This window comes from Mercenaria mercenaria, chromosome 2, assembly GCF_021730395.1.
Source record: "Mercenaria mercenaria strain notata chromosome 2, MADL_Memer_1, whole genome shotgun sequence".
Lineage (NCBI taxonomy): Eukaryota > Metazoa > Mollusca > Bivalvia > Venerida > Veneridae > Mercenaria > Mercenaria mercenaria.
Genome location: NC_069362.1, coordinates 98,464,630 through 98,480,082, shown reverse-complemented (window position 1 = coordinate 98,480,082; position 15,453 = coordinate 98,464,630). Strand labels below are relative to the sequence as shown.

Sequence of the window (15,453 nt, the reverse complement as noted above, 5' to 3'; positions counted from 1 at the left end):
GGTACCATTTGTAATATATTCCTAAATAAGTTTCTTATTTTATTACTATTATATACAAACAGCAACGTTTTTCTTTAAATTAAAAAGTTCCAAAACTTAAAAATAACTTTCAAAGTTATCGCATATTCATTAAATAAAAAGTTTTATAATGAAACAGTCACATAATTCATTTTCCAATTGATAATGACCACTGTTTATTGGAGCCATACTGTTAAACCCATAATTGTGCTAATGAAGAGAGAAATCCCTTGACCCATTACCAAAATATTGACATTTGATAATGTAAATTCACCTGTGTAGAGAGACAACTTGTCCACATAGATCGAAGTTTCCAAGCGCGGCATTTACCGACAAGTTTGACTGTATATACAAATCTCTTTATCTCTGATACAAACTTGTAGACAATATTGTTCGCTGAAAGGTACTTCAGCACAACCCTAAACATTCATAAGCCGGGGAATGGGGGCCTCAGTGCCCTAGTTTTTAAGGTTGCTGACCTTGAATCACTTTTTTCCGCACTTCGGTATGCTTGAGCCCTACTCAGTAACCAGCAAGCTGACACGGTATGTCGGTAGTTCTACCCACATAATTATGCCCGCACGGTCTTATCATCAAAAGCTGGAAAGAGCATATTATTACGATGGTATGACAGACCCACAAAGACCACGAATCACTCTGCAACGGGATATATTTTACTTGGTAAATGGGATGCAAGTACTGAGTCGGTCAGCAAAAATGGTGCCTTTTTTCTACAGTGGCTGGAAAAAAAATGAAATTACATTTTTTTTTTCGAAAGAACTTAAAAGTTATGTATTTCAAACTCGTATACGCTAACTTTCTATTCATTTGTGCTAAGTTTAGCGAAAGAAAGTAACCCAACCGCATCGATTTTCGGTCGGAACACACGAGAAGCCCATTCGCCATGTCGAAGAACTGATTCTTGTAACCGTTTCTTTGATGAGATTTTATTGAGACATTATAGTAAAAGCAGCTAGTCACGTCGTACGGTAGCTTTTTTTTTTTTTTTTTTTTTAGAAAAAATACACTTGAAAATGTTGAACAATTGGGCTGTTAGATTTTCACACGTCTCACGATTTGTATCCTCGCGGAAGAGACTCGGCAGCAGTAGTGGTTTGTAAAGATTCAAGATTCTGTAAAACCCCGATCCGAATCCTCGTTGTGCACGTAGTTTGTCTTGAACTAATAAAACTTGACATTCATCAGGCGTAACAAATAACCCCTTTCCCTGTTTGCAACTGACTACCATAGTTTCATATTTTTGCTGGGAGGTGTCTATGATACTCTTTACTGGCCGATTTTCAAAAAAAAAATAAATAAATAAAATGAGACCGATTTGGCTTGGTACTTTAACAGTTTTTTTTTTCAAAGTCGTTGATTGTTGATAATATCTTTATTGATTTATCATGATTTACAGCGGCCAAAAATGAACTAATATACTTCAAGGAAATTACACAATATATCTATCATTTTTAGCACGTTTCTGATATTTACTTAAAAGTTGTAGTTATATTTTGTAATGACTTCCGTGTTCGATTTAACACTGTCAAACATTGTCCATCTTATTGTAAACTGGACAAGTAATTTGCTGTTGGCAATCAAGGTGAAAATTATTTTGTTTGATCTTTTTAACGAGCATGTTTATTAATTGATATTGCCAATAAAATCACATTTATACGGGAAAAGTACTTTTATCGGAAAAGAACGGGTAAGTTTTAGAATTATTTATATTTAGCCCATTTAGGATGACATCCATTTACAAGTAACACTTTTACGTTACATTAGATTTCTTTCTTAATTTATGATTAGAATTTACCGTCAATTTACATTTTGTAGCACTATCACCGATTAATAAGTACTGTGTTTGGTCCCGACATATGATCGAATTAAAAATTTCACTGGCTTGTTCGCCCCCACAACGTTAAAAAACAACAACAACAACAACACTATTAGATACCATGGTATAATGTTTTGAGAATTTGCAGATTTTCTGCGATAACATGGATTTCATTATTTCTTTTACAGTATGCCATACATATCATACGGAGCACGTTTTCGGGGACTGTTCGTAGTTCTTGCATTGATCACAACTCTGTTATTGTGCTATGTCTGTAACACATTTCCAGATGTCTTTTTCGGCGCCAACGTACTCAGTAAAGAGAATATTTTGAAGCACAGAACAGCCGAGTTAACTAACAAAGTAAATGCGAAAGAGTTATCTTGGTCAAATGTCCAAGATCTTAAAGACGGCAGAGTTGACGGGAATAAAGACGAAACTCGATGGAAAATGAATTCACCGTATATAGATAAAAAGTTTCATTTGAACACAACGGGAGTGGTGAAAAACAAAACAATATTATGGTGGAACTCTCCCGGCTGGTTAAAAAATTGGTTTGCGGATTTTAACATGGACCAGTGTGAGTATAAAAACTGTCGTGTCTCCTTCAATCTTAGAGACTTCCAGCGGAGTGATGCAGTGGTTTATTCCCTTGTTGACACAGGCATGGGGTATAAACCCCCAGTTCCTCCAAATATGAGGAATCCAGATCAAGCATGGATATTTTTTACTTTGGAGTCACCAGTACACGTAAAAATGGCTAAGAGAGAGTTTATGAATCCGCACTGGCAGAATGTATTCAACTGGTCCTGGACTTACAGAACAGACGCCGATATTTTTCATCCATATGGAAACCTGGTCACAAAAGAAATTGTACCAAAAAGGAACTATTCTGAAATTTTCAGGAGGAAAACAAAAATGGCGGCATGGGCCGTCAGTCATTGTATAACATATTCTAGAAGAGAGAAATACGAAAATTTATTAAACAAGTATGCAAAAGTGGACATATATGGTAGCTGTGGGCTTGCATCCCCTCCAAATTTGAAGAAATTTATTAACAACAATTACAAGTTCTATCTTGGTTTTGAGAACTCATTGTGTAATGAATACATGACAGAGAAGTTCTTCAATTATTATAAAATGGATTTAATAACAATTGTGAGAGGAAAGGGGGACTATAACAAATATTTGCCAGAGGGTTCTTTCATAAACACAGCCGATTTTCCATCGGTTAAAGCTTTAGCAAAGTTTATGCACAAGTTAGGCTCAAATAAGGAAGAATATATCAAATATTTAAAGGTAAAAGACAGGTATAAAGTGTATGAAAGAGATTTTATGTATAGAGACGCGGCATGCAGCGTGTGTGAAAAACTGAACAATTTAGAGAAAAATAGAAAAACTTACAAAAATGTAAGTAATTGGTTGGGATCATGTTACGCAGTCAATGACGTAAAAGAATCTAAATGAAATTGTGTCATGCTACTAAAGGTTTACATGATCTTTCAACACCCATTCAAATGGAGATTTCTCAACTTCAATTGGAAATCCTCTTCTGGAACTATTCCGATGATACTAAAGTTGGTTCAGAATGAAATGAAGGGTTTTGCGCGTTATATTTCATTTTTTTTTCACAATTATATGCTCTATACATATGGAAACACCGCACCATGTCGGAAAAAAAACACCAATATAAGAAATATAAAGTATATAAGAAATTAAACTTTAATGGTCAGAACTAGAGTTAATTAAAGTATTTGACCGGTGTTTATATTTTTTTTCACTGTTACATAATATGATTTACCTCACTGTTTGGTCGTAAAAAATGATAAAAAAATTATACCTTACCATAATGTTGGCAACTGGCAACTTAGCCGTATAACAAAGTCATTAGACCAATAAACCATCCGGGAAAACGTGACATTTCGTTGCCACAGACTTGTCGAAAGACATAGCAAAATGTTCAAAAACTGTTTTTAAGTTAATTGCAAATTATCATATTTTCTATATACTAGTATTTAACTTTTAACTGTTTCCTCAAGCCAATAGTTATGACGGCTGCTATGTAATAAAGACAGCTGTGCTATATAAGCTTTAAATAAAACTCGGCTTCAAGGTTTGGAGTAAATATTATATTACACGGTTAATTATATCATTTTGTCCTGTCATTTTCTTTCCTGCCCATTTTTTGAACGCCATTATTTCTTGCATATTTCACAACAGTATGTTTCGTAATGCCTCCATCAGCACTAAGGATATGGACAACAACACAAAGTGGTACTAACGCATTTTGGTACGTATTGGTCATAGCAAAATGTATTGAACAGGTGCATACGATTTGTCTGTATATTTTTATCAGTGTTTTTAATGAATAACTTAGGCTATCTCTAACTTTTATGATGATTTACATGTGTATTTGAACATCACGTGTGAGTAAACACTTTATAATAATAATAATAATATATAATGATAATAATAATAACATCTTTACTTATAGAAGGTAGCACATGAAGATATAGATCAGTACAAAGCGTGGGCGCGGAGCGAAAACTCGCTGTTCAGCGGGGTCGCGGGGCGAGATTTAGTAACTGGTATGTCGGGGGCGCGAGACGAAAATACGATAATTAGCGCTGCTTAAACGTCATTTCAGTTACTAAATCTCGCCCCGCGTGCCCGCTAATTATCGTGTTTTCGCTTCGCGCCCCCGCTAAATAGCGAGTTTTCGCCTGGCGCCCCCGCCATTTTATCTTGTTAATTTTCGTGTTTTCGCTCGGCGGGGTCGCGGGTCGAAAACTCGCTATTTAGCAGGGGCGCGAAGCGAAAACACGGTAATTAGCGGGGTCGAGGGGCGAGATTTTGAAACTGGAATGTCGGGAGCGCGGTGCAAAAACTCGGCGTTTAAGCAGCGCTAATTATCGTGTTTTCGCCACGCGCCCCCGACATACCAGTTACTAAATCTCGCCCCGCGACCCCGCTAAACAGCGAGTTTTCGCTCCGCGCCCACGCTAAATAGCGAGTTTTCGCCCCGCGCCCCCGCCATTTTACCTTGTTAATTCTCGTGTTTTCGCTCGGCGGGGTCGCGGGGCGAAAACGCGAAATGGCAGAAATCAGCCACCATAATTTATACAATTTCTGTTTAGGCAATCAGTTAGTGACATAATGTATACGTGCATATTTATATAATAATTGCATAGAACTTTATAATTCAGCTGATATAAACAAAGAGTCCAATCAGCAGGGGAAACTTCCCGTTCGGGAAATCATTTACGGGGTTTCCCCTACTTCCTGAACAGGAAGCTTGTTACTTATTATAGTAACATGCTTCCCGTTTGGGAAGTAAAACCACCATATTTTATGTAGGTTCGTTAAAAATGCCCGGTGCATAAGACTATACATGAGAACTCAAAATTAGATATGCCATCTTAAACTTAAAAGATATATGAGCCGTGCCATGGGAAAACCAACATAGTGGGTTTGCGACCAGCATGGATCCAGACCAGCCTGCGCATCCGCGCAGTCTGGTCAGGATCCATGCTGTTCGCTAACAGTTTCTCCAATTCCAATAGGCTTTAAAAGCGAACAGCATGGAGCCTGACCAGACTGCGCGGATGCGCAGGCTGGTCTGGATCCATGCTGGTCGCAATGCCACTATGTTGGCTTTCTCATGGCGCGGCTCATATCTAGATTTCTACCGTTCAGATTTCTTTTAAACGTCTTAGTATTGTTTCAATTTCACATTGAATCTGCCCTTTTTCTGTATGAACTGCAGAAAAGCAGGGTTTCCCGATATGGAAACTTAACTTCCCAATCAGGAAATTCTTCTTATTCATGTATTTGTGAAAAAGTGTGGTCCATCTTTTTATTATACTAAATGGAATATCAAGCCAGACGAAGTCATAAGAACCAGAAGAAACATTTCAAAGGATGATCTGGAAAAAAAACTTGATAAACTACATAAATATGAAAATCACAAAACTATAGTATAACAAAGGTTGTGTTTCCTACATGGACATTTTTTTATACAGAATGCAAAGAAAATAAAATTAAGCAACACAGACCGATACTATTGAACACATGTATACAGGTACAACTTTTACCTTAATTGATACCAAATCTTTCTTTCAGTAATAAATTTACAGTATCTTGCTTGATACAAAGTGGTATTTAGAAATACCAAAAGCAGAATGATGTTTGATGCTAGCTAGATGTTTTTCAAGGTAAAATTCTGATTTTGTTCACGAGGAATACTTAATGCTTTTCCAGATTGTTTGTATTCTTCACATGAATATTTAACAAAAAAAAATCAACTGTCAAGGTGATATCAAATGTATTTTTCAAAATGAATTTTTTTAGCAAACTTTTGAAATTCGAACAAGTAGCTTTAAATCAACTGACAGGAAAACAATTTGACATATACTGTCATACACTAGAACCAAAAATATTATGAAATTAAAGTCAGTTCTTTAGGTAACTTATTATACATGTTAATATAAAAGTATTACAAAACATAACGATAAAATATGAAATGGGTTTACTTATAATGACATAGAAAAGATAGCAGTGACAAGTCCCTATAAGCTTATGGTTTGGTTTCAGAGTATATATTGTTTTGGAATATATGCTTTGATAGTAACAGAGATATTTGACTTTATCGAAAACTTCATTAAATCAAGGGTGTCGCCATCGCCAGCTCTACTTTTTCTTTATTATTTTTGAAGAGCAGAGATCCGTATTTGTTGAATGCAATATCTCTTATAGTATTGACAATGATAGAAACTGAACAACAGAAAAGTAAAGAAATAACGTGTATTATGTAGCAACACATACAAGAGATCATAAAAAGTGTGATGTGTGTAAAGTAATCTTAGGGAAACACAAAAAGAATTCAATAAGGACAGTGAATCAGGTTGTTCAGTTCAATAAGGTGAAGCAAAGAAAAGAACATGAGCATCGCCTAAGGATGCCATCGCTCGTCTGCAAGTGCTAGCCAATATGTAAAAAAATAGTTATAGTTTAGATTTTCTAAGTACGAAAATGTAATTTTGACAAAATGCAGGTTACAGTTATGGTTCTTGAACTATATAGTTCATAATAAGTACAATGGCTGAGTATTCCCATTCTATCCGGAAATATTGAGGGAAGATGTGAGATCAACAACAGAGCATGTCCTCCACGGCTCACTCGCAGCCACATCAAACTATATAGTTCCTAATGTTGATAAACAAGTGTGCAAAGTTTTATAGCTGTAGGTCTTATAGCTTTTGAGAAAAGGTGACCTAAACCAAAAATTTAACCAAGAAACTCAACTTTTCCAAGTACAATAAAGGGCTATCATTTTATCAATATGCATATCAGAGTTATGATTCTTGGCATACATAGTCCCCTAATCATGAAAAACATGAGTGCAAAGTTTTAAAGCTGTAACCCTTAAAATGTTTGAGAAAAAGTGGATCTAAACAAAACTTTTAACCAACTCAGACACCGACGCCGACGATCAAGTGAAGAAAATACCTCAAAGACTTTTTTTTTTAAAACAAGAGCTGTCAGTGGACAGTGCGCTCGACTTTTCTCAGTGCTTGATAGTATAGTATAAGCAATGAGTAAAACTTAAGCATTACAATAAGCATATTCTAAGTGAAGAAGGGGCCATAATTCAGTCAAAATGCTTGATAGAATTGCCTCCTCCTTTTTACAGACTGGAGTTATGATGGTAAACAATTATGCAAAATATGAAAGCAATATCTCAATGGACTTTGAAAATATTTGGGGTGGTACGCAAACTTTAACATTTATTTTAAGTCGAAAAGGGGCCATAATTCAGTCAAAATGCTTGATAGAGTTGCCTCCTCCATTTTACAGACTGGGGTCATGATGGTAAACAAGTATGCAAAACATGAAAGCAATATCTCAATGGACTTTGGAAATATTTTGGGTGGTACCAAACTTTAACATTTGTGTGACGCTCACGCTCACGCCGACGCCGGGGCGAGTAGGATAGCTCCCCTATTCTTCGAAAAGTCGAGCTAAAAATCAGACAAGCTAAAAAGGAAAAGTGAGAAAGAGATTACGTTTACGTCAGAAACTATGCTTGAGTTACACAAGACAAAATCCTGGAATGTGTCTAAAGAAAATATTCAAATTATTGACCCACTGCCTTTGAACCCAAACTCGTACAAGTCTGTTAAAATTCTGGGGCACCAGACACACCAAATTACGGGATCAAAACTCCACGAAAACCTGAAATTTGAAATTATTGCTCTTTATAACAAAATAAAAGAATAAATTTTCTGAATGTCTGCTTTCAGTTTCCAGTGAAGTAACTTAAAGGCTAGGTTTCCCGATTTGGAAGTTAGGTTTACAATTTGGGAAACTCTGCTTTTAAGCAATTTCTGAAGAAAATGGTCAATTTCAATGTCAAATAAAAAAATCAATAAGACATTAAGAAAAATTGTGAAGGTTGAAATTTAGATATATCATTCAAGTTTAATGTGGCATATTTAATTTGTAGATCTTGTGTATATTCTTATGCACTGACTATTTTGAATGAAATGGGTCTAAAACGTGCGATATTGCTTCCCGAACGGGAAGTATGTTACTATAAAAAGTAACAAGTTTCCCGTTCAGGAAGTAGGGAAAAACCCGTAAATGATTTCCCGAACGGGAAGTTTCCCCTACTGCCAATGTAAGATGTACTTTTTATACTTATTTTTAAAAGATGTTAGAGAATATGTGGAGCGAATTTCATTTGGTAATGAGTCCATTTTTACCATAATTTTTACGATGTTTAGGTATGTCTTTATGAGCAGCAGATCTTAGATTGTATGTTTCATTGCTGGAAACGGTTAAAATTTCTGAGATATATGAACTTCAACTTCAATGAAGATGCTAAATTGTTGCAAGCTTTGTAAATAAGACTGTCCCTGTGGAAGTTAAATCTTTCATTAAATGACATCCACCATACCTTTTGTTCTTGTTTGGAACGTATTCTTGCAGCTCCACCTTGAATTTTCATTATTTTCTTTAAAGAACTCATATTTCCTAGACACCATACAGTACAACAATAATCAAATATTGACATTATATATGCATTATGGAATAACTTTTTCATTTCATCTGTCAAATAGTAAGATATACGTCTCAACAATGCTATTTTTGAGTTAAGTTTAGTGCAAACTGTTTCAATTTGAACATTCCATGACAATGTGTTGTGTATATTGTGTAACACCTAATATTTTTGCACATTGACACTTGGAAATACTTAAAAATAGTTCTTTACAATTGTTATTTTTTTGTTGAATTTTCTTTGGAAGAAGTGACATTGTTTAAATTGCACCATTGTTGCACAACATCTAAATTCTGCTGGAGTTTAGTTTGCACTTTATCAAATATGCATTATAGCGCGTGGTGTTCAAGTCATTGGCTTTCCATTTTCTTACTTCTTCATATCACACAGGACAGAAATCGTACTAATATATTAAAGAACATGGTCAGTTCGGTTAAGCTCGAACCTGGAACGTTTTACTGTATGTACATTTCTTCCATAATAAAAACTTACAGAAATTTCCGTTCAGTGATTCATATTACATACGTGGCTGTGAAACGACTTAGCATCCAATCATGCTGCCACAAATGTACGAAATCTGCACTGTCATTTATACATTTTAAATAACTGTCGTCTTTCACGACCTACATCATATATCGTATGTGTGAAGTTGTCACATTCAAGACACATTCGTGAATTCTCCCAGTCAAATATAATGATATATGTTCTTGACGGAACCTTTACCCTGCTAAATTTCTAAAATGAACTGTTCCATCATTGAATTTGGACAGTACCATTTATTATTCGAAGAGGTTTTCACTGAAAATTTACTGAGTGCAGACCATAACGGATGTGCATGCTGATCTTGGTCAGCACAGGTCGCAAAGGCAGAATCACTTGCTGCCAACAGGCTAAAGGTTAAAGAAATTTGACTGACCATTCCTGTTTACTTTTTGTGGCCAGTGAACCAGAATTCTGCATTCTTGCCGGAAATACAATGGCTGGCAAGTGCAAAGGTTCACACAACCAATGCGTATACAAGTAGTCAGATTACATGCTGAGAATTCCCAAACACTTTTTTTTTTATAAAAGCATCGATTTTCTTTACGTGATGTGTACCAATGCAACCATTTCAGCGGTTCAATTTTGTGTACTAGTACCAAAATCATGCTTTAATACAAATTTTTGTTGTAATACGTCTCTAAGGATTATATTACTAGTGTTCCAGGATTTCAGTTTTTGCATGTACAAAATTGTAGGAAGCGGGAACATTATCAACAGGTCGGTGGAAATTTGCCATTCAAAAATCTTTTTACCGCTTATCTAGGTACTGAAATGAAAGAAAGGTGTTCTTTAAACAACTTCCCACAAAAAGCAAGGTAATATTAGTAGATAAAACGCCCGGACATCCATCATACACAATTTTCTGTTCATGTGTTTTTTAAATGTAATGTTCGTCTTCAAAGCACTTTGTACTTAATATAAATGTATCAATATATCTATGAACTTTAAAAACGTGTTACTGACTCAGTTTATCAGTTACATTAAAGTCACTATAAAGGTCCCAAATAAGATTTATATTTCCGCCAAAACATGCAAATGTCATCAAATACATATCTCGAAAGTTATGACCATTGCGCGTGATGGATTCTATCTAATTATTTAATTGGATACAACGGAATACTAGTATACGGAAGACTGCGTGCGTACTAGTAAAGGTAGACTCCAAACTCCCACCTTTTTTCCCCAAAGTAGACAACACAACCCGTGTCTAGAACTTTGGACATCTTTTAGGGTGTTGAAGGAACAAGGCTGTGTGGCCTATTAAAGATGTTTTTCACAATTATTTCTAGCGGACAGAATTTTTTGTAACTTTGCATATCTATAGATTGATGTATGACAAGTTAAAATAAAAAATAAAAATAATAGGTACCCGTGCTTCTTTTTTCAATATTCAAAGTTTATTAAGAACACCAAATCGGTATTTTTGTCTGAAGAAACAGTACATACATGTCATAATAAAACTACTGCAAACAATTATTTATTCGAAGTTTCACTCTGATGTTACTGTTTATGCATCCGAATTAATAACACCACTATAACTATGCATAAAATGTCAACATATAGATATTCTAACTCAGAAAAATTACTCTTGACAGATGTCGAAAGTTTCTGAAACGGAGAAAAACACGAAGTATTTCTTAATGATATGAAAAATCTAGCGGACAGAATTTTTCCAAATTTTATATTATGTAAGCTAGAACTAAGACAAAAAAAATCTAACCCAAAAAAATAATATCAACCCGTGCTTGTTTTCAAGAAAAAATTAAAAAATATTCACTCCACTCACAAAAGTATTTTTTTATTACCCCACCCACCTAAAAATTATGAACATTTTTTTTCTTAAAAAACAAATTGCACAATGTAATTATCAGTTCCTTAACCAATATTCTTACTCACATGCGGAATAATGCTCCTTTAAGGTTGCATGCCTCTAGGTCAAATACTTTTTGAGATACGTGCTACACAAGCTTTCACATCCCATTTACGTATATATTTGACCACGTCAAGGGACATAAATCTGTTTTTATTGAGTGAAACCTCAAATAAAAGCACTGGTGCACAACTTCGCATGCTGAATTTAATTCTTGTGTGGTTTCATGACTCTTGGCGCATATAATTTTGAGGTACATGCAACACAAATGTTTAGACCCTTTATGTATAATTTGACTATCAAGGGCCGTGAAATGCGGGATGGGGCACAAAAAGTATAACAACGTTTTTAGGAAGTTACATTTGAACTTGAAGGAGATATATCTATGTTAAGATTTTCTGGAATTTTATTTGACTTGGAGTCGGCTGCATCATTACTGGACGAAATAGTTTACTTTCTAATTGGCTGTCCACAATGTATTCGATTCGAGCACTTCCTACAACTACTCCTCCAATAAAACACCACCACTTTTCAAGGTAAAATATGGATGCACGACCTATATTGTCAGTACATACGATATATTTTGCGCGAGTGCGCTGCATATCCGACAATTATGCACTTTCGGCGGCGAATTCTGAACTTTACAGTGGATATCGCTTGCTGCGCGATTGAGCTGCGCACAAAATATTGTGATAAACTCCTTTAATAGCAGTATCACAGAGATTCCTTACAACAAACACTTTTTAAGTTGTTTTTTTTTCCGTTTCTGTTCATGTTCGTCAGACATGGCCGTGTGATGGTTATATGCAAACAATTCTGACCAATACTAATATAGGATTGTCAAAGCCCAGTGTCTGTGACTGAAATTGCATCAAAACGAAGATATATATCAGTTCAGTGTTTTTAAAGGCAATGAACTGTCCGAAAGTGTGGCCCCTTTATGCAGCCCTTTTCCGGAATTTAATAAATATATCAGTAAATTGACAATTGTTTTGTAGAGTAATATACAGGTTTTTTATCATGTTAATTTTCATGTGAAACAACCTTCTAGTGTTTGGATTTTTTTCCCTCAGCGTGAAGACCAAATAAACGAGTGGTTGCACGTCTAAGACAAGAGGGCCATGATGGCTCTATATCGCTCACCTGTTATCATTGCACTTAAGGACAAGAAATTTAACCAAAAAGAAAAATAAAATCAAGTGACCCCTGGGGCGGGGTCAATTTTGACCCCAGGTGTCATGATTTAAACAGATTTGTAGAGGTCCACTAGGAAATGCTACATGTGAAATATGTAAGCTCTAGGTCTTCTGGTTTATTTTTAGAAAATTGTTGAAGATTTTCCTACGTAAAATCAAGTGACCCCTGGGGCAGGGTCAATTTTGACCCCAGGGGTCATGGTTTGAACAAATTTTGTAGAGGTCAACTAGGCAATGCTACATGTGAAATATCTAAGCTCTAGGCCTTCTGGTTTATTTTTAGAAAATTTTGAAGATTTTTCTATGTACAATCAAGTAACCCCATGAGGCGGGGTCAATTTGACCCCGGAGGTCATGATTTGAACAAATTTTGTAGAAGTCTACTAGGCAATGCTACATGTCAAATATCTAAGATCTAGGCCTTCTGGTTTATTTTTAGAAAATTTTTGAAGATTTTCCTATGTAAAATCAAGTGACCCCTAGGGAGGGATCATTTTGACCCCAGGGATAATGATTTGAACAAATTTTGTAGAGGTCCACTAGGCAATGCTACACATGAAATATCTAAGCTCTAGGCCTTCTGGTTTATTTTTAGAAAATTTTTGAAGATTTTCCTATGTAAAATAAAGTGACCCATGGGGCAAGGTCAATTTTGACCCCGTGGGTAATGATTTGAACAAATTTTGTAGAGGTCCATCAGGCAATGCTACATGTAAAATATCTAAGCTCTAGGCGTCCTGGTTGTTTTTAAGAAAATTTTTGGAGAATTTCCTATGTAAAATCAAGTGACCCCTTGGGCGGGGTCATGATTTGAACAACTTTAGCAGAGGTCCACTAGGCAATGCTACATGTCAAATATCTAAGCTCTAGGGCTTCTGGTTTTTGAGAAGATTTTTTAAGATTTCCTATGTAAAATCAAGTGACCCCTGGGGCGGGGTCAATTTTGACCCCGGGGTCATGATTTGAACAAACTTGGTAGAGGTACACTAGGCAATGCTTCACACCAAATATCTAAGCTCTATGGCTTCTGGTTTTTGAGAAGATTTTTAAAGTTTTTCCTTTCAGTTGCCATGGCAACCAGAGTTCTGCATGGAATTCAATTCTTTGAATAATTTTGAAAGGGGGCCACCCAAGGATCATTCCTGTGAAGCTTAGTGTAATTCTGCCCAGTGGTTTTCAAGATTTTTTTAGAAATTGTTGACGGACGACAGACTACACACGACTGACATCAAGCGGTCACAATAGCTCACCTTGTCACTTCGTGACAGGTGAGCTAATAAAACAATATACCATTTTAAAATACAATTTTTTATATATATGTAGAGGTAAGACCACTCACTTGTACTGATCTTTTTCTTTAAATTGGCAGTTACTGACTTTTTGCTAATACTAGAAGCCCACGGGCAACATTTCAAGCCCGCCCTTTGACTCCTAACCTTGACCTTTGAAATCCGTCTCGCTGAGTTAAACATTCATGCCAAATATAAACAAGAATCCTCAGTGCATGTCAAAAAGATCCGACATGATCATTGACCTCAAACTGTGATGCAACGGTCAACATGTCAAGCCCTTCCTTTGACCCCTAACCTTTGCCTTTGAGATAAGGAGTCCATCTCGCCTAGTTAAATGTTCATGCCAAATATAAACAAGATCGGACATGACCTTGACCTTTGAGATAGGAACCTGGGGTTTTGCGCATGACACTCGTATGAGGTTAACATTCATGCCAATTATAAACAAGAATGCTCCATACATGTCAAAGTTATGGTCCGGACAAACAAATTCGGATGGACGCACATTCACCAAACATCCATTTAGACGTCTTCACTTCCGCAAGCGGGCTTGACAAAGACCAAACTACTCGACACTGGATTGCATAAATACAAATCAATGCAGTCAAGAATTCTTCTACAAATTCTACCTTGCGTTTGACCACCGAGACTTATTTTGCACGATCCAAACTATAAATCATTCGCCGAATGTGGTTACAACCTTTTGAAGTTTTAAAAGTATCTTTTAATGTCCAAAAAATGTATTTTCACTGTATAAAATATCCCTAGCTTTGTAAATCGAGCTAAAACTGAATTAAGAAAACTGCCACAAACGATTGAAATTTACAATGGAATCCATACAACCCCCTCAAGTTTTTTCACAATCAATGAATTCAAAACTAATCAAGATTTTGAAAATCTATAATATTCCTATTACAACTTCAGCATTCTCCAGAACTGTAATATCAAAGAGAAAGCAAGGCAACATTTTTTACAAGTAATCAAGGATTAACCAGTAAATTTCACAGCCAAAATTTGACGATCTCTAGAATGTTGTTTTTTCTAAAACCTCTTTGACTAAAGGAATCGTCCTATGCAAATATTCCGACCAATTCACATTCAGACTAGACGAGCACTGTGGCCTCTCGTAAGACAACCTGGAACTGCCAATAACGTACCATACACCTATACTAAACAGCTCGCTCCGACCTTTCCTGAAGGTGGGCATAAACCTCGAAGAGTGCGTAAAGTTCAGGTGAGCAAATACCTAGAGTGCTTGTTGGTTCATGCGAAATTAAACTATTGTCCTTTAGTTCAAGCGAGCTAAAAACCAAGAGTACCCTTGGCTCCTGCAAGCTAAAACTAGAGCGTCCTTTGGTTCAGTTGTGCTAAAAATTCGGTGCGAGGTAAAACTCAAGCAGTGCCCTTGGTTCAGCCGGCCTTTGAAACAATGACAAAATCTCATGTTCCGTCTACAATGAGCAAGAACCATAAGAGGGGTTGAACAAGCAATTGTAGATGTACCAGAAACAAGTCACTTTTCGTCTCCAGCTTTATGCCTTTTTTCAACATTATGGTACTACTTCAGGCATCATTTCTCAGCAACTCACTGCTTTGCAAAACAGACTTTTTAAGACAATGGCTTACATGAATGGAAA

The 15,453-nt window shown here is 36.0% G+C and overlaps 1 protein-coding gene across 1 annotated transcript; it reads left to right on the top strand.

Moving 5' to 3' along the window:
• The first annotated feature begins 2,044 nt into the window (after positions 1-2,044).
• Positions 2,045-3,322, top strand: LOC123562402 (alpha-(1,3)-fucosyltransferase fut-5-like). The gene has a single exon (XM_053527409.1). The coding sequence runs from the start codon at positions 2,045-2,047 to the stop codon at positions 3,320-3,322; it is 1,278 nt and encodes a 425-aa protein (XP_053383384.1).
• Positions 3,323-15,453: the final 12,131 nt, after the last annotated feature.